Source organism: Pristiophorus japonicus, chromosome 10 (genome assembly GCF_044704955.1).
Source record: "Pristiophorus japonicus isolate sPriJap1 chromosome 10, sPriJap1.hap1, whole genome shotgun sequence".
In the NCBI taxonomy this organism is placed as follows: Eukaryota; Metazoa; Chordata; class Chondrichthyes; family Pristiophoridae; genus Pristiophorus; species Pristiophorus japonicus.
The window spans coordinates 160,631,720-160,649,594 of record NC_091986.1 but is presented as its reverse complement, the minus strand read 5'-3'; the positions used below and the strand labels follow the sequence as shown (position 1 = coordinate 160,649,594).

Below are 17,875 nucleotides of genomic sequence, written 5' to 3'. Positions count from 1 at the left end.
TTCACGAAATTGCCCTCGCGGAATTGCCCCTTACCTAAAATTGCCCCTCGGTAGAGGCCCCGCCGCTGGCCGGGACCCCGACAGCTTTTGCTGTCGGTACACTCTGTGTGAAATGGCGGAACGGCCGCCCTTAAAGAGGAGGGCGCACTGCTGCAGCCGCCATGTTATTTTTTGCGCATCCATTGCGGCGGCCAGAACACTTCAAAAAGGGTCGGCGCATCCCGTTTACGGCGGAGGGCAATTTTTACCCGCTCATCTCAGACGATGGCTAGAATTTTTACATTGGAGAGTGCGCGAGTTTGGAGGTGGGTCAGCGGTTATAAGCGCGGAAATTGACAACACATCGGAAATCCGCAGTCATCCTGCCGATTTTCGCCTTTAACTTGTGACGCATTTTGAGGTACACCACGGACCCGCTCGGGAGATGTGGATGTCCTTATTGGGATACTTAACTGCTCATTTACAGTCCCTTAACTGCCTTTTTAACATCAGGTTTGGACTTTAACTGGTTGTGCACGGGATTCACGCACCTTGGGAACCTCGCCTGTGAAGGGGAGGCGGAAGCTCAGCTTAAGCAAGCCCACAAATACCCACACGTAACACCTGCTTCTTTCCCTAAGGGAAAGGCTATGGCTGACACCATTTTGTGCTGAGATTTAGCTTTAGAAGTTTGCAGGTAATTTCTGCAACACCAGAAGCCGCTTTCACCACATTGCTCGTCACTTTCACTACATTGGAGGATTGTGGCTTTGATCTCCATTTTACCTATCATCTACCAAAGACTCTTCCTCTTGCAACTTTTCAGGGGCAGACTTAGCTTTCGGGATCCGAGGCAGCATGTGGGGCTCTGACTGAGGGGGAGGCAATGAGGGAGAAGTGGGAGCACTTTGAGAAGAGCCCTCACTTCCATGTCCCCTCTCACCATTATCCCTTTCATGGGCCACCTGCACTTCCCTGCTAGCAAGGAGTTGGAGAGCACCCTGTTGCACATCAGTGGGGCAATGAACACCAAAGCCTACATTGGTATCCCTCCTCGAGATGAGGTCAATGAGTATCTGTAATCTGTTGTTCATAGCAAGCACGTTGGACTGGAGCATTTGCTGCTCCATGCAGATGGCCATCCTTTCCATGGAACAGCACAGCGGTACCATCGCCTGTGAGATGGTGGTACTCATGTTGGAGATGGACCTCTGTGTAGTCACGGCTGCAAAAGCTGCCAGAGCCGCGCGCTTTTGTTGCTGCTCCTCTAAGATCACCCTCTTTCTCAATGGACCCCGAGATTCTGCATCTGCATGCAGTGGAACAGAGCTGGGAGCATCCTGCACCCTCGAGCGAGGAGTCTCCACTGCTGTCCCTGTCTCCACCATCTGCTCTTGCCCACTTGTGATCTGTGAGACATCAGGTGACAAACCAACTCTTTGTCTCACTGGACCAACCGCAGTGTGCATATTTCTGCTGGTGCTGGGTGCGCATGAGTCTGGTGACGGTGTACCCTCCGAGAATGGAGCTTCCTCTGAGGAGTCATCTTCCTACTCTGGCTGGACAGTGAGGGGGCAGTTGATGAACCTGTGGGAGCATAAAGAGATGAATTAGAAGTCTTATGATAAGAATGTGTATGGTGTGCATGATGACATTTCACTGGCTGCTGATATCACGTCACCATGAGTGACTATTGTATGCCATGTGGCTGTATGAAATGTAATTCTGTCACCAAGTTGCTGGGAGGTCCCCCTCTTTCTGTCGCCCACTGCCAGCAGCTCTACAACTGTAGTGAGTTCAAGCACCTCCTCCTCTGCTGGAGTCAGGTTGGTGGAACATTGGAGGGCCACCTCCGGTTCGTTGCCTCTCCCTGTTGTTCTGGGCTTCCTTCTCCTGCAAGGAGGGAAGAGAACAGAACTTTGAGTCAGAGTGATGGAATGAGTGTAAGGAATGGTTGAGTTACATCTGGAGAGGGTGACTATGAGGGAATGGCATGATAATGCCAAATGGCCTCCTTCTGTGGCGTTACTTCCCATGACTGCATTAGGACGAAGGTGAGTGCCGGTGGTGGTTAGTCAGATGGGGATGTGAGTAGGTGCATAGAAAGTGAGGGATGGGTGCACCTTGTAAGGTAGGTTGGTGTGAGGATTGATGTGCAGGAGTAGGCTTGGGAAGGCAGAGTGATGGGGTTGGGATGACATGCACATCAGGATGTAGTTGAATGTGGCATTGCACTTACCTTTCCTGACCTTAAGAGATCGTTAAATCTTTTCCAGCACTGGATCCAGGACCGTCTTACTACATCTCCGCTGCTGACCTCCTCCACGATCTCCAGCCATGCCCTCTTTGTGTCTCTGGCTGCTCCTTTGCGCCCATCCTCAGGGAACAGGACCTCTCTGTGTGCTCTGACTCCCTGGACCAGGACTTCTAGGGAGACATCAGTGAATCTGGGCGCAGCCTTCTGTCAGTGTGACTCCATGACCCACACAAATCTCTGTGATAGCCAGCAATTTCCACTTCTCCCAACCACCTTTAGGTCTCCTCCAACAACCTTCAACTGGGATGTGTGCAAGGCTGTTTTAAAAAACAGAGCTGGGCCGGAAAACCCACATGACTGTTTCCATTGATGTAATTGAGTTAAACACGCAATCCAGAACGTGCTGTTAAAAAGTTTGGGATGGCAACCTAGTACGTGGCCCGCACGCACCCATCCCGATGCTCGGCCGATACCTCTGACAGTGCATCACTCCCACAGTACTGCACTGGTGTGTCAGCCTAGATTATGGGCTCACGTACCTGGAGTGAAGCTTGAATCCACAACTTTCTGACTACCATGCAGCGACACTTTGGGGCAAATTTTTGTATTTATTCGCATTTTTTAAGATAAACAGTAATTGTGATGAATCAGTACTATTAGCATTGGTATAACACAACTTCAGGGGAGCTGGCTCCTTCAAAAATTGTGCTGAACTTGAAATTCTTGCTATGATTTAGCAGTTGGTATAAAATCCACAAATGTTTTCCAATGATAACCATTTTTTCTGTTCCAAGCTGTTCCAACAATTGTTGGCCTCTCCATGCTCCCTAAAGGCTCCTTAAAATTGTAATAAACATGAAATTATGAGGTGTCAAGCAAAAGCAAAAGACTAGTTATTCGGAGTACGAGGTGATCAAATCTGCGACTTACACAGCTGTTGCACTTTGGCTATAATGAGCTGCAGCACTCAACTCCATTTTCTTTTGTGCTTCATATTTTTCCTAAAGTAACAAATACAATGCAATCCTGTTATGTATTGTTGTTCATTTGTGTGCAGTCAGACATGTACAGCATATGTAACAAGAATGGTAACAAAATTAGTTGGGCATTGAAAAAATATGTTTATTTTGGAATTTTGCTTGTATCTGATTGGCCTGAATGTTGATTTGACTGTGCTAACAATGATATATTTTTATGTTTTACTAGAAGCAAAGTAACCCAGTGACCATACTGATGTACTACCTCAGATTGCACATGCTTTTGATATGTTCATTACTTAGACATGTATAATTTCCTATAATTAACCATGCAAAATTAATGTGGCCATTTTCACTGTTAATTCAAAGCATTTTAGATATTTAATTCTGCCATTAACAACTTACCCTCTTTATTGCCAGCTGTATGTGCTGAGGAACATCTGGTATCAAAGTTGAAAGCAGATATTTCACTACAAATACAATATGCTGAAAGAAATAAAGGAATATGTTTTCTTAGTTATTTTATTGTACAGGTTGAACGTCGAAAATCTGGAAGCCTCGGGACCGAGGCCATTCCGGATTCCGGGTATTTCCGGACTTCAGAACGTCTTTCCGATGTCCCAAGTCCGGAAATGCCCAGGCCCAGGTTCCGATATTTCCAGATTTTGGGACGTAATTTTGTAGTTCTTCACAACGCCTTTTTGTTGTCCTTCGGAACACCTTGCTGTAAGTCATGAAAACTTAAAATCGCAATCAGGCACTGCACAGTTGGAAGCACTGGGTCGCTAGTACTTATCCACATTACTTTAGTTCACTCCAGGGAAAAACTGATCCCGATCTAAAACTTCCGGCTCTTTGACATGCTGCGGAAATCCCCCAGTATAAAAACACTTTTCGAATATTAAAATTATGTTGAGGTCGGGTTGGGTGAGGACATGTTGCGTGAAACATAGAAACATAGAAAATAGGTGCAGGAGCAGGCCATTCGGCCCTTCTAGCCTGCACCGCCATTCAATGAGTTCATGGCTGAACATGCAACTTCAGTACCCCATTCCTGCTTTGATCACCATACCCCTTGATCCCCCTAGTAGTAAGGACTTCATCTAACTCCTTTTTGAATATATTTAGTGAATTGGCCTCAACAACTTTCTGTGGTAGAGAATTCCACAGGTTCACCACTCTCTGGGTGACGAAATTCCTCCTCATCTCGGTCCTAAATGGCTTCCCCCTTATCCTTAGACTGTGTCCCCTGGTTCTGGACTTCCCCAACATTGGGAACATTCTTCCTGCATCTAACCTGTCCAACCCCGTCAGAATTTTAAACGTTTCTATGAGGTCCCCTCTCATTCTTCTGAACTCCAGTGAATACAAGCCCAGTTGATCCAGTCTTTCTTGACAGGTCAGTCCCGCCATCCCGGGAATCAGTCTGGTGAACCTTCGCTGCACTCCCTCAATAGCAAGAATGTCCTTCCTCAGGTTAGGACACCAAAACTGTACACAATACTCCAGGTGTGGCCTCACCAAGGCCCTGTACAATTGTAGCAACACCTCCCTGCCCCTGTACTCAAATCCCTTCGCTATGAAGGCCAACATGCCATTTGCTTTCCTAACCGCCTGCTGTACCTGTATGCCAACCTTCAATGACTGATGTACCATGACACCCAGGTCTCTTTGCACCTCCCCTTTTCCTAATCTGTCACCATTCAGATAATAGTCTGTCTCTCTGTTTTTACCACCAAAGTGGATAACCTCACATTTATCCACATTATACTTCATCTGCCATGCATTTGCCCACTCACCTAACCTATCCAAGTCGCTCTGCAGCCTCACAGCATCCTCCTCGCAGCTCACACTGCCACCCAACTTAGTGTCATCCGCAAATTTGGAGATACTACATTTAATCCCCTCGTCTAAATCATTAATGTACAGTGTAAACAGCTGGGGCCCCAGCACAGAACCTTGCGGTACCCCACTAGTCACTGCCTGCCATTCTGAAAAGTCCCCATTTACTCCTACTCTTTGCTTCCTGTCTGACAACCAGTTCTCAATCTATGTCAGCACACTACCCCCAATCCCATGTGCTTTAACTTTGCACATTAATCTCTTGTGTGGGACCTTGTCGAAAGCCTTCTGAAAGTCCAAATATACCACATCAACTGGTTCCCCCTTGTCCACTCTACTGGAAACATCCTCAAAAAATTCCAGAAGATTTGTCAAGCATGATTTCCCTTTCACAAATCCATGCTGACTTGGACCTATCATATTACCTCTTTCCAAATGCACTGCTATGACATCCTTAATAATTGATTCCATCATTTTACCCACTACCGATGTCAGGCTGACCGGTCTATAATTCCCTGTTTTCTCTCTCCCTCCTTTTTTAAAAAGTGGGGTTACATTGGCTACCCTCCACTCCATAGGAAGTGATCCAGAGTCAATGGAATGTTGGAAAATGACTGTCAATGCATCCACTATTTCCAAGGCCACCTCCTTAAGTACTCTGGGATGCAGTCCATCAGGCCCTGGGGATTTATCGGCCTTCAATCCCATCAATTTCCCCAACACAATTTCCCGACTAATAAGGATTTCCCTCAGTTCCTCCTCCTTACTAGACCCTCCGACCCCTTTTATATCCGGAAGGTTGTTTGTGTCCTCCTCAGTGAATACCGAACCAAAGTACTTGTTCAATTGGTCTGACATTTCTTTGTTCCCCGTTATGACTTCCCCTGATTCTGACTGCAGGGGACCTACGTTTGTCTTTACTAACCTTTTTCTCTTTACATATCTATAGAAACTTTTGCAATCCGTCTTAATGTACCCTGCAAGCTTCTTCTCGAACTCCATTTTCCCTGCCCTAATCAAACCCTTTGTTCTCCTCTGCTGAGTTCTAAATTTCTCCCAGTCCCCGGGTTCGCTGCTATTTCTGGCCAATTTGTATGCCACTTCCTTGGCTTTAATGCTATCCCTGATTTCCCTTGATAGCCACGGTTGAGCCACCTTCCCTTTTTTATTTTTACGCCAGACAGGAATGTACAATTGTTGTAGTTCATCCATGCGGTCTCTAAATGTCTGCCATTGCCCATCCACAGTCAACCCCTTCAGTATCATTCGCCAATCTATCCTAGCTAATTCACGCCTCATACCTTCAAAGTTACCCTTCTTTAAGTTCTGGACCATGGTCTCTGAATTAACTGTTTCATTCTCCATCCTAATGCAGAATTCCACCATATTATGGTCACTCTTCCCCAAGGGGCCTCGCACAACGAGATTGCTAATTAATCCTCTCTCATTACACAACACCCAGTCTAAGATGGCCTCCCCCCTAGTTGGTTCCTCGACATATTGGTCTAAAAAACCATCCCTTATGCACTCCAGGAAATCCTCCTCCACCGTATTGCTTCCAGTTTGGTTAACCCAATCTATGTGCATATTAAAGTCACCCATTATAACTGCTGCACCTTTATTGCACGCACCCCTAATTTCATGTTTGATGCCCTCCCCAACATCACTACTACTGTTTGGAGGTCTGTACACAACTCCCACTAACGTTTTTTGCCCTTTGGTATTCTGCAGCTCTACCCATATAGATTCCACATCATCCAAGCTAATGTCTTTCCGAACTATTGCCTTAATTTGCTCCTTAACCAGCAATGCTACCCCACCTCCTTTTCCTTTTATTCTATCTTTCCTGAATGTTGAATACCCCTGGATGTTGAGTTCCCAGCCCTGATCATCCTGGAGCCACGTCTCCGTAATCCCAATCACATCATATTTGTTAACATCTATTTGCACAGTTAATTCATCCACCTTATTGCGGATACTCCTTGCATTAAGACACAAAGCCTTCAGGCTTGTTTTTTTAACACCCTTTGTCCTTTTAGAATTTTGCTGTACAGTGGCCCTTTTTGTTCTTTGCCTTGGGTTTCTCTGCCCTCCACTTTTCCTCATCTCCTTTCTGTCTTTTGCTTTTGCCTCCTTTTTGTTTCCCTCTGTCTCCCTGCATTGGTTCCTATCCCCCTGCCATATTAGTTTAAATCCTCCCCAACAGCACTAGCAAACACTCCCCCTAGGACATTGGTTCCGGTCCTGCCCAGGTGCAGACCGTCCTGTTTGTACTGGTCCCACCTCCCCCAGAACCGGTTCCAATGCCCCAGGAATTTGAATCCCTCCCTGCTGCACCACTGCTCAAGCCACGTATTCATCTGTGCTATCCTGCGATTCCTACTCTGACTATCACGTGGCACTGGTAGCAATCCCGAGATTACTACTTTTGAGGTCCTACTTTTTAATTTAGCTCCTAGCTCCTTAAATTCGTTTCGTAGGACCTCATCCCTTTTTTTACCTATGTCGTTGGTACCAATGTGCACCACGACAACTGGCTGTTCTCCCTCCCTTTTTAGAATGTCCTGCACCCGCTCCGAGACATCCTTGACCCTTGCACCAGGGAGGCAACATACCATCCTGGAGTCTCGGTTGCGGCCGCAGAAACGCCTATCTATTCCCCTCACCATTGAATCCCCAATCACTATTGCTCTCCCACTCTTTTTCCTGCCCTCCTGTGCAGCAGAGCCAGCCATGGTGCCATGAACTTGGCTGCTGCTGCCCTCCCCTGATGAGTCATCCCCCTCAACAGTACCCAAAGCAGTGTATCTGTTTTGCAGGGGGATGACCACATGGGACTCCTGCACTACCTTCCTTGCACTGCTCTTCCTGTTGGTCTTCCATTCCCTATCTGGCTGTGGACCCTTTCCCTGCGGTACAACCAACTCGCTACACGTGATATTCACGTCATTCTCAGCATCGTGGATGCTCCAGAGTGAATCCACCCTCAGCTCCAACTCCGCAACGCGGACCGTCAGGAGCTTGAGGTGGATACACTTCCTGCAGATATAGTCGTCAGGGACACTGGTGTCGTCCCTGAGTTCCCACATGGTACAGGTGAGGTCGGGTTGGGTGAGGTCGGCTTGGCTCCATTCGGGATCATGGGGAGTGGCGATCCGATCACAGCTCCTGATTTGCGTGGTTTCATTTGGGGGCAGGCAGGGGCCGGCTGGTTTGGGGAGCTGCAGTGTGTGTGTCCGATTTTCGGACAGCCCGTTTTGGAACTGCCGTTTGCAGAGTTTCGCCAGGGTCTTGCACCAGCGGTTTTAGGCGGACCACCACCATGCAAGGCTTGGGACGCTGCGGTCTGTGTTTTAGGCATGCCCGTGTTCAGGCCGAGGGAAGGGGACCTACGTGCGGACCCAGGAGTAGCAGTGCCTGTGAAGATCTGGAGTGTTGGAGTTTTTGTTTTTTTATTTCTGAGAGTGTTCTGTCAGTTTGATTTTTGAATTTTCCCTAGGTCTGGCTGGTGGCGGTAAGCGGTTTAGCAGGGTGTCCGGATTCCAGAACAGTACGGATTCCGGAACACCGGATTTTCGACGCTCAACCTGTACACTATTTATTAGACATGCATAAGCCACTGTAGGAGAAGTTATATTGCATTAGTACTAATATATTTGCAATAAAATATATAGTAAATTATTAAACTTTCTTTGTAATTATTATAAAGTACAAGTAGAGTTCATATTTGTATATATAACGGGACATGCTTAAGATCAAATATGCAACATCCAGTATGAAACTAAGCCCACATAGACCAGGAAGATCCCAGGTTTGTGCTTAATTAGCTGATGTTAGTTAATAGTGGTAGGGTGCTACAACTGGTTGAGACAGGCTAAACTTATTTCACATACAACCCTAATTGACAACAGAAGGAAAAGTTCATCTCATCACTGGGTAGATCTGAATCCAGGTCCCAGAATGAAAGGCCAGTGTTTTACCCATTGCATCACCTAATTCCTCGCACCATCATTTTATATGTTTTCATCATTATTACTAAAAAACTGACAAAATGAAAAAGGTACAAGCCACTTTTCTCTCTATCACAGATCTTTAAAGAGATTAATCAGGTGTGCAGAAATTATACCTTTTAAATTACAAGGCATACTACCTGTAAAACCTTATTCATTCTTTTTTTGCTTAAAAATATATTAGCACAGTTTTCCCCAGCAGACTATATAAGATGCCATTTATTAAAATCATCATCATCATCAAAGGCAGTCCCTCGAAATGAGGATGACTTGCTTCCACGCCAAAAAAAAGGATGAGTTCACAGGTGTGTCAAATGAAGAACCCGAACTACATCCTCGAGGGTGGAAGATGCCTGTGCGTGGATTTTTTTTAACGTGTGGTGGCCATTGCACACCAGCCACCACACGGGCTTGACAGAGTTAGGTCTTGGTCCAGTGGCAAGGATTACTCAAGACAACTGGAGACCTGCTCTGCTGTACGGACCTAGTGCGCACACATATCACATAGTAAAATAATTACCATACCTCAAACACAATCAGGATGGCAAGTTTTTCATAAAAGAGCTTCTCCCTCCCAAATTCTGCAGTGAATGCAATGAGGCAGCCATTGGTTACCACAGCCACGGTATTTATTAGATCCAATATTGTGAACCAGTGACCTGACAATAGAGAATCCACATTAGTCATTCCCACATATTCACAAACTAGCAAAAAACATGTTGCAGTAATATTTTACTGGCAGTAGGGGGTATACTTTCCCACTTAGCCTTAAATATAACAACCAGAGAGAATTAAACTAAAAGGAATGGGAAATTGGATAAAGAGCAGGAAAGTCCATTTCTGCCATTATTATTACTGTTTAACATTTGCTACTACTGAAAATAGAAAATGCTTGTTGAGGTATATTAAGGTTTTATTGATGATCTATCATGAGAAAATGATTATTTTAATAAGAGTATGGCAACATTTTCAAGTATCAGCATGCACTGACAGAATGGATGTACAAACACTTATAGCGTGGTGGTTTGGCAGGAGAGAGCAGCCTGGGAATATAGACCGGCACTAATAAACACACTTTGTTAGTTCAACATCAGCACTTCATGGCATATTTCAGAATGTGCTGCACAGAAATCCAGAAACCTGCATCGGTGCAGTAGGAGCACTTGACTGAGCTGCAGACCACCACAGAAAATGGCTACTTGGTTAATCAAGACGTGGACGGTGGACAAATTTAATAGAATTTTGTGAAGAAGTGACTGATTGGATAAATAAAGGGAATGCCACGTAAGTTCTAGGTTGTCAACTGGGAATTGTCTGTTTTCAAATTTGCATCAACGATTTCATAAACAATAATCCTTCAGAGTGATTGTCATCACTCAGTGATATGAAGTGCGTGGTAGATTGCATCTGCACTGACAACCATTGTTTGCACAAAAGGAAACCTAAAACTGGTATACCTTTGCACAATTAATGGTGTACATTATATAAAAACAACATAGAAACATAGAAACATAGAAAATAGGTGCAGGAGTAGGCCATTCAGCCCTTCTAGCCTGCACCGCCATTCAATGAGTTCATGGCTGAACATGAAACTTCAGTACCCCCTTGCCCAGAATGATTCCAAAGCATTGACTATTCCTAGGTTGCCATTTTTCATGTTCAGCTTAAGACTTGACAGTCACAGGTTGTGTGGCTGCTATATGAATACTTTGCATCTGTTTTCACAAAAGAGAGGGGCGATGCAGACTTTGCAATGAGGGAGGAGTGTGAAATATTAGACGAGATAAACATAGTGAGAGAAAAAGTATTAAGGGGCTTAGCAGCTTTGAAAGAGGATAAATCCCCAGGCCCGGATGAAATGTATCCCAGGCTGTTAAGAGAAGCAAAAGAGAAAATAGCAGAGGCTCTGACCATCATTTTACAGTGTCTGACTAACTTGATTGAATTTTTCGAGAAGGTAACCAGGAGGGTCGATGAGGGCAGTGCGTATGATGTAGAGTATATAGATTTTAGCAAAGCTTTTGAGAAGGTCCCACATGGGAGACTGGTCATGAAAGTAAAAGCACATGGGATCCAGGGCAAAGTGACAAGTTGGATCCAAAATTGGCTCACAGGCTGGAAGCAAAGGGTAATGGTTGATTGGTGTTTTTGTGACTGGAAGGCTGTATCCAATGGGGTTCCGCAGGGCTCAGTGCTGGGTCTCTTGCTTTTTGTGATATATATCAATGACTTCGACTTGAATGTTGGGTGTATGAGTAAGAAGCTTGCAGATGAAACTAAAATAGGCTGTGTGGTTGCTAATGAAGAAGTAAGCTACGGATTGCAGGAAGATATCAATGTACTGGTCAGGTGGGTGGAATAGTGGCAAATGGAATTCAATCCGGATAAGTGTGAGGTAATGCATTTGGGGAGGTCTAACAAGGCAAGAGAATACACAATAAATTGTACGACACTGAAAAGAATAGAGGAACAAAGGGACCTTGGAGTGCAGGTCCACAGATCCCTAAAGGTAGCAGGCCAGGTAGATAAGGTGGTTAAGAAGGCATATGGAATACTTTCCTTTATTAGTCAAGGCATGGAATACAAGAGCAAGGAGGTTATGCCTGAACTGTATTAAACATTGGTTAGGCCGCAGCTGGAGTACTGCGTGCAGTTCTGGTCACCACATAACAGGAAAGATGTGATTGCACTGGAAAGAGTGCAGAGGAGATTTACAAGAATGTTGCCTGGACTGCAGAATTTTGGCTATGAGGAAAAGTTGGAGATGCTGGGTCTGTTTTCTTTGGAACAGAGGAGGCTGAGGGGAGACCTCATTGAGGTGTATAAAATTATGAGGGACCTGGATAGAGTGGATAGGAAGGACCTGCTTCCTTTGGCAGAGGGATCAACAACCAGGGGGCATAGGTTTAAAGGAGATATGAGTGGAAATTTCTTCACCCAGAGGATAGTGGGGGTCTGGAACTCATTGCCTGAAAGGATGGTAGAGGCAGAAACCCTCACCACATTTAAAAAACACTTGGATGTGCACTTGAAGCGTCGTAGCCTGTAAGGCTATGGACCAAGAGCTGGAAAGTGGGATTAGGCTGGATAGCTCTTGGACGGCCGGCATGGACACGATGGGCCGAAATGGCCTCTTTCCGTGCTGGAAATTTCTATGGGGCAGATTTTCATCAACGCCTCCACCCGCCCAAAGTGCCGCCGACGGTCGCCGAGGTACCGGACGGTATTTTGGGTGGGATATTCATGGCCGAGGTCCCTTGAAGGTCGGCGGGCAACAAATGGACGATGTATGCCGCCAATCTGGGCGGCAGGGAGCGGGAGGTCCCATTCTCGGCGGCAGAGGCACTTTCTGTCCAAGTGCCGCCGAAGATGGAGTCGGGCCCACGGAGGGTCGAAGACCTGAAAAACAAAAACCAGCAATGAAAAATACAAAAACTATCTGAAGACCTTCAGGGGACCCCATGCAGGTAAGTCACTGTTGAAAATTTTTTTAAAAAAATAGTCACTTACCTTTTTTTCAGGTTCATCAGACTTACTGTCAAGGACAGACCAGCCTCCAGCCAGCGGTCCATCCTCGTTCTGCCGCCGAGTCCCGCCCGCAGGAATCTGGGAACATGCGGGCGGGAACTCAGTTGCACCACTTGGCCGTCCGCTGATATCAGCAGATGGTTCCCAGAGGCTCTCCCCTCCTGCCTGCTTCAGGCCACCTCCAAAGTGGCACTGGATGGATCTGCAGGAGGAATGTTGGCGGGAGTGTGCGGCAATCAGCTGATAATTCCGGCCCCTATGATTCTATATCTTTTCCATTTTCAACAAATTGTGACATATCTTTATATAGAGCACTCATGCTGTTTTCTTCCCTGTAGCATTAAAGTCAATTCCTTACCAATGTCTTGAGCCATGTGAGCGACGGGACGTTTGTACATCTGTAACAGCCGCTTAGCATCCACACGGACGTCGAATAAGATGGTTAGGAAGAAAAAGAATGGTCCCAGTGGGAACGAGACAGCAAAAAGCTGCAAACCAAATAGAGAAGAATTAAAATAAGCACCTTTAAGTGATTCATTCTGACCTATAGAAACAAAATTTTAACTTTTCAGTCCCAGCACTGTAAATATGTTTTAGTTCACCAACTGAAAGTTACTATTTGTCCTAAATTACAGGTAAGTATGATTTTAAAATATATTAAAACGGATCACAACTAATTGCATACTGCTGGAGCTCCTATTTGAAAGAGGTGGGAATCCCATGATCAAATGTACACCAGGGTTGGGTTATGTCACATCAATACGATGCCGACATCATTTACTGACCATACTGCCTGACTAATGTACAAATTAGCTGCTGCAGTTACCAACAAAAACAGTTCTTACACGTCGCAATAATTCACTTGCTGTAAAATGCTTTGGGCTATCTTGAAGCTGTGAATTTACAAATACAAATTATTTCTTTATGCTGCTGCACAAGGTTGAACGCAGCAACAACAACAACAACTTGTATTTATATAGCACCTTTAAGAACATAAGAACATAAGAAATAGATCCCTCGAGCCTGCTCTGCCATTTAATAAGATCATGGCTGATCTGATCATGGACTCGGCTCCACTTCCCTGCCTACACCCCATAACCCTGTATTCTCTTATCTCTCAAAAATCTGTCTATCTCTGCCTTAAATATATCCAATGACTCAGCCTCCACAGCTCTCTGGGGCAGAGAACTCCATAGATTTACAACCCTCTGAGAGAAGAAATTCCTCCTCGTCTCAGTTTTAATTGGGCAGCAACTAATTATGAGATGATGTCTCCTAGTTTTAGTTTCTCCTAGAGTGGAAATATCCTCCCTGCATCCACCTTGTCGAGCCCCCTCATTATCTTATATGTTTCGATAAGATCATCTCTTATTCTTCTGAATCCCAATGAGTATAGGCCCAACCTACTCAACCTATCTTCACAAGTTAACCCCCTCATCTCCGGAATCAACCTCGTGAACCCTCTCTGTACAGCCTCCAATGCAAGTATATCCTTCCTTAAATACGGAGACCAAAACTGTACGCAGTACTTTAGGTGTGGCATCACCTATACCCTGTACAGTTGTAGCAGGACTTCTCTGCTTTTATACTCTATCCCCCTTGCAATAAAGGCCAACATTCCATTTGCCTTCCTGATTACTTGCTGTATCTGCATACTAACTTTTTGTGTTACAAGGACCCCCTGGTCCCTCTGTACTGCAGCACTTTGCAATTTTTCTCCATTTAAATTATAATTTGCTTTTCTATTTTTACTGCCAAAGTGGATAACCTCACATTTTCCCACATTATACGCCATCTGCCAAATTTTTGCCAACTCACTTAGCCTGTCTATATCTCTTTGCAGATTTTTTGTGTCCTCCTCACAAATTGCTTTCCCACCCATCTTTGTATCATCAGCAAACTTGGCTACATTACACTCGGTCCCTGCATCCAAGTCATTAATAGTTGAGGCCCCAGCACCGATCCCTGCAGCACCCCACTAGTTACTGTTTGCCAACCGGAAAATGACCCATTTATTCCGACTCTGTTTTCTGTTCGTTAGCCAATCTTCTATCCATTCTCATATATTACCCCCAAATGTTATCTTGTGCAGTAACCTTTTAAGTGGCACCTTATCGAATGCCTTCTGGAAATCCAAATACACCACATCCACTAGTTCCCCTTTATCCACACTGTTCGTTATATCCTCAAAGAACACCAACAAATTTGTCAAACATGATTTCCCTTTCATAAAACCATGCTGACTCTGTTTGATTTAATTATGCTTTTCCAAATGTCCTGCTACTGCTTCCTTAACAATGGACTCTAGCATTTTCCCAATGACAGATGTTAAACTAACTGGTCTATAGTTTCCTGCTTTCTGCCTGCCTCCTTTTTTAAATAGGGGCATTACATTTGCAGTTTTCTAATCTGCTGGGACCTCCCCAGAATCCAGGGAATTTTGGTAGATTGCAACCAATGCATCCACTATCTCTGCAACCACCTCTTTTAAGACCCTAGGATGTAAGCCATCAGATCCAGGGGACTTGTCCGCCTTTAGTCCCATTATCTTACCGAGTACTACTTTTTTCGTGATAGTGATTGTATTAAGTTCCTCCCTCCCTATAGCCCCTTGATTGTACACTATTGGGATGCTTTTAGTATCTTCTACTGTGAAGACCGATACAAAATATTTGTTCAATGTCTCTGCCATTTCCCTGTTCCCCATTACTAATTCTCCAGTCTCATCCTCTAGGGGACCAACATTTACTTTAGCCACTCTTTTCCTTTTTATGTACTTGTAGAAACTCTTACTATCTGTTTTTATATTTCGTGCTAGTTTACTTTCATAATCTCTCTTCTGTAGTGTTTTAAGACAAAACAAATAAATTTGACACTGAGCCACATAAGAAGAAATTACATCAGATGACCCAAAGCTTGGTCACAGAGGTAGGTTTTAAGGAGCGCCTTAAAGGAGGAATGAGAGGTAGAGAGGTGGCGAGGTTTAGAGAGGCAGTTCCAAAGCTTGCGGCCTAGGCAGCTGAAGGCACGGCCACCAATGATTGAGCTGTTATAATCAGGGTGTTATAATCAGGAGGGCAGAATTTGAGGAGCGCAGACATCTCAGGGGGTTGTGAGGCTGAAGGAGATTACAGAAAAATGACAGACTAAGTGCATGAAACACACAGGCCACGTTCTGGAATTATTATTACATGAGACTCACACTCCAGACAGCGTATAACATGGAGTTCAAATCTCAGGTGTGATTAATCCCATCATTTCGAAGTCAAATCTCTAACGGTCTGCACTTCTCTAACCTTCTTCTTCTTCTCTATAACTTTAATGATGGTTGTTTCTTTCTGGTAACTGTGCAGTAACCAGTGTTCAATCTTACCATCTGGTAACCATACTGTATGACTTTTTCAGTGTACTCCTCCAGTGTGAAGTCTCCAAGGTCTGGTTTGTTGTACTCTGTGAGAATACTCTCATCCACTGCACAGCAGTCTTTTTGAAGGGATTCTTTGTTTTTACCACTGCCACATCTGTTCATCAGCTTCATTACCCACCTAAAAAATAAATGATGCCCAAAGATAAATGTTAAAATAGTGATAATGAAAGATAAAATATTGTTCCATGGAATGTTTACTAAGGATGGATGATACTTTGGTTCTTTTTTAGATGCTATAACCTGTACAGTATTATCATACAAAGTCTTAATACACCTGTATCGAAGTTCTCTATCTGCTATTTTAACAGAGATATTAACCCATTTAATATTAACAGGTAGACCTCTCCATTAAAGTAGCAGATAGAAGAATTTGATCCAAATGCATTAACTGTTTGTATAATAATATTTCACAGAATAATTTCTAGCCCTACATTCCAAGTGTTGGACATGCTTTCTTCCTGGATCCTCTAGGGGAGAAGTGTTTGACTATTAATGTTCCATTGGTAGTAAAAGCAGGTGTCAGGCAGAATCCTTTCCAGATGCCTCTGACCTCTTTAACCAAGATTTTGGTCATCTGCCGTAACTTCTTATATGGCTCGGTGTCAAATTTATCTGTTTTGTCTTATAACTGTGAAGCGCCTTGGGACGTTTTACTATGTTAAAGGCGCTATATAAATAAAAGTTGTTGTTGTTGTTGTTGGTTTACTGTGCAAGTTTCCATCTCTTAATGTTCAGTGGTTAACAGAACAACTTCTAAGCACTCTACTTGCAGATGGAAAGGCATGCCCCTATATTGGTGCCAGTGCCCCCAAAAGTGCGTCACCATCCTCCGCTGCTCCACGATGACATGCAGGCCGTGATCCTTACCAACGCATCCATCACAGACCCAATCCACGTCTGGACCGGGGTCAAACAGGGCTGCATCATCTCCCCAACCCTCTTCTCAATCTTTCTCACCACCATGCTCCACCTCATAGTCAGCAAGCTCCCCGCTGGGGTGGAACTAAACTACAGAACCAGTGCGAACCTGTTCAACCTTTGCCGTCTCCAGGCCAGGACCAAGACCACCCCAACCTCTGTCATCGATCTACAGTATGCGGACATACAGAGGCTGCACTCCAGGACATAGTCGACGTATTTACTGAGGTGTACGAAAGCATGGGCCTTACGTTAAACATCCGTAAGACAAAGGTCCTCCACTGGCCTGTCCTCAGTGCACAGCACTGCGCCCCAGTCATCAAGATCCATGGCGTGGCCCTGTACACCGTGGACCACTTCCCATATCTCGGGAGCCTCCTATCAACAAGAGCAGCCATCGACGACGAGATCCAACACCACCTCCAGTGCGCCAGTGCAGCCTTCGACCGCCTGAGGAAAAGTGTTTGAAGACCAGGCCCTCAAAACTGTCACCAAGCTCATGGTCTACAGGGCTGTAGTAATACCTGCCCTCCTGTATGGATCAGAGACATGGACCATGTACAGTAGATATCTCAAGTCGCTTGAGAAATATCACCAACGATGTCTCCGCAAGATCTTACAAATCCCCTGGGAGGACCGGCGCACCAACATCAGCGTCCTCATCCAGGCCAACATCCCCAGCATTGAGGCACTGACCACACTCGATCAGCTCTGCTGGGCAGGCCACATAGTTCGCATGTCAGAAACGAGACTCCCAAAGCAAGTGCTCTACTCAGAGCTCATTCATGGCAAATGAGCCAAAGGTGGGCAGTGGAAACGCTACAAGGACACTCTCAAAGCCTCCCTGATAAAGTGCGACATCTCCACTGACATCTGGGAGTCCCTGGCCAAAGACTGGTCTAAGTGGAGGAAGTGCATCTGAGAGGGCACTGAGCAG

The 17,875-nt window shown here is 45.1% G+C and overlaps 1 protein-coding gene across 1 annotated transcript in view; it reads right to left on the bottom strand.

The window, feature by feature from the left end:
• Window positions 1-1,598: 1,598 nt before the first annotated feature.
• The window catches only part of LOC139274638 (anoctamin-7-like), a 126,625-nt gene continuing 110,348 nt past the window's right edge, over window positions 1,599-17,875 (bottom strand). The window contains exons 16-21 of the mRNA XM_070891316.1: window positions 15,967-16,138; window positions 12,952-13,081; window positions 9,591-9,724; window positions 3,619-3,699; window positions 3,167-3,237; window positions 1,599-1,872 (exon numbers count right to left, since the gene is read on the bottom strand). Of these exons, the coding sequence (XP_070747417.1) occupies window positions 1,599-1,872; window positions 3,167-3,237; window positions 3,619-3,699; window positions 9,591-9,724; window positions 12,952-13,081; window positions 15,967-16,138 (862 nt within the window). The remainder of the gene's footprint in view (window positions 1,873-3,166; window positions 3,238-3,618; window positions 3,700-9,590; window positions 9,725-12,951; window positions 13,082-15,966; window positions 16,139-17,875) is intronic.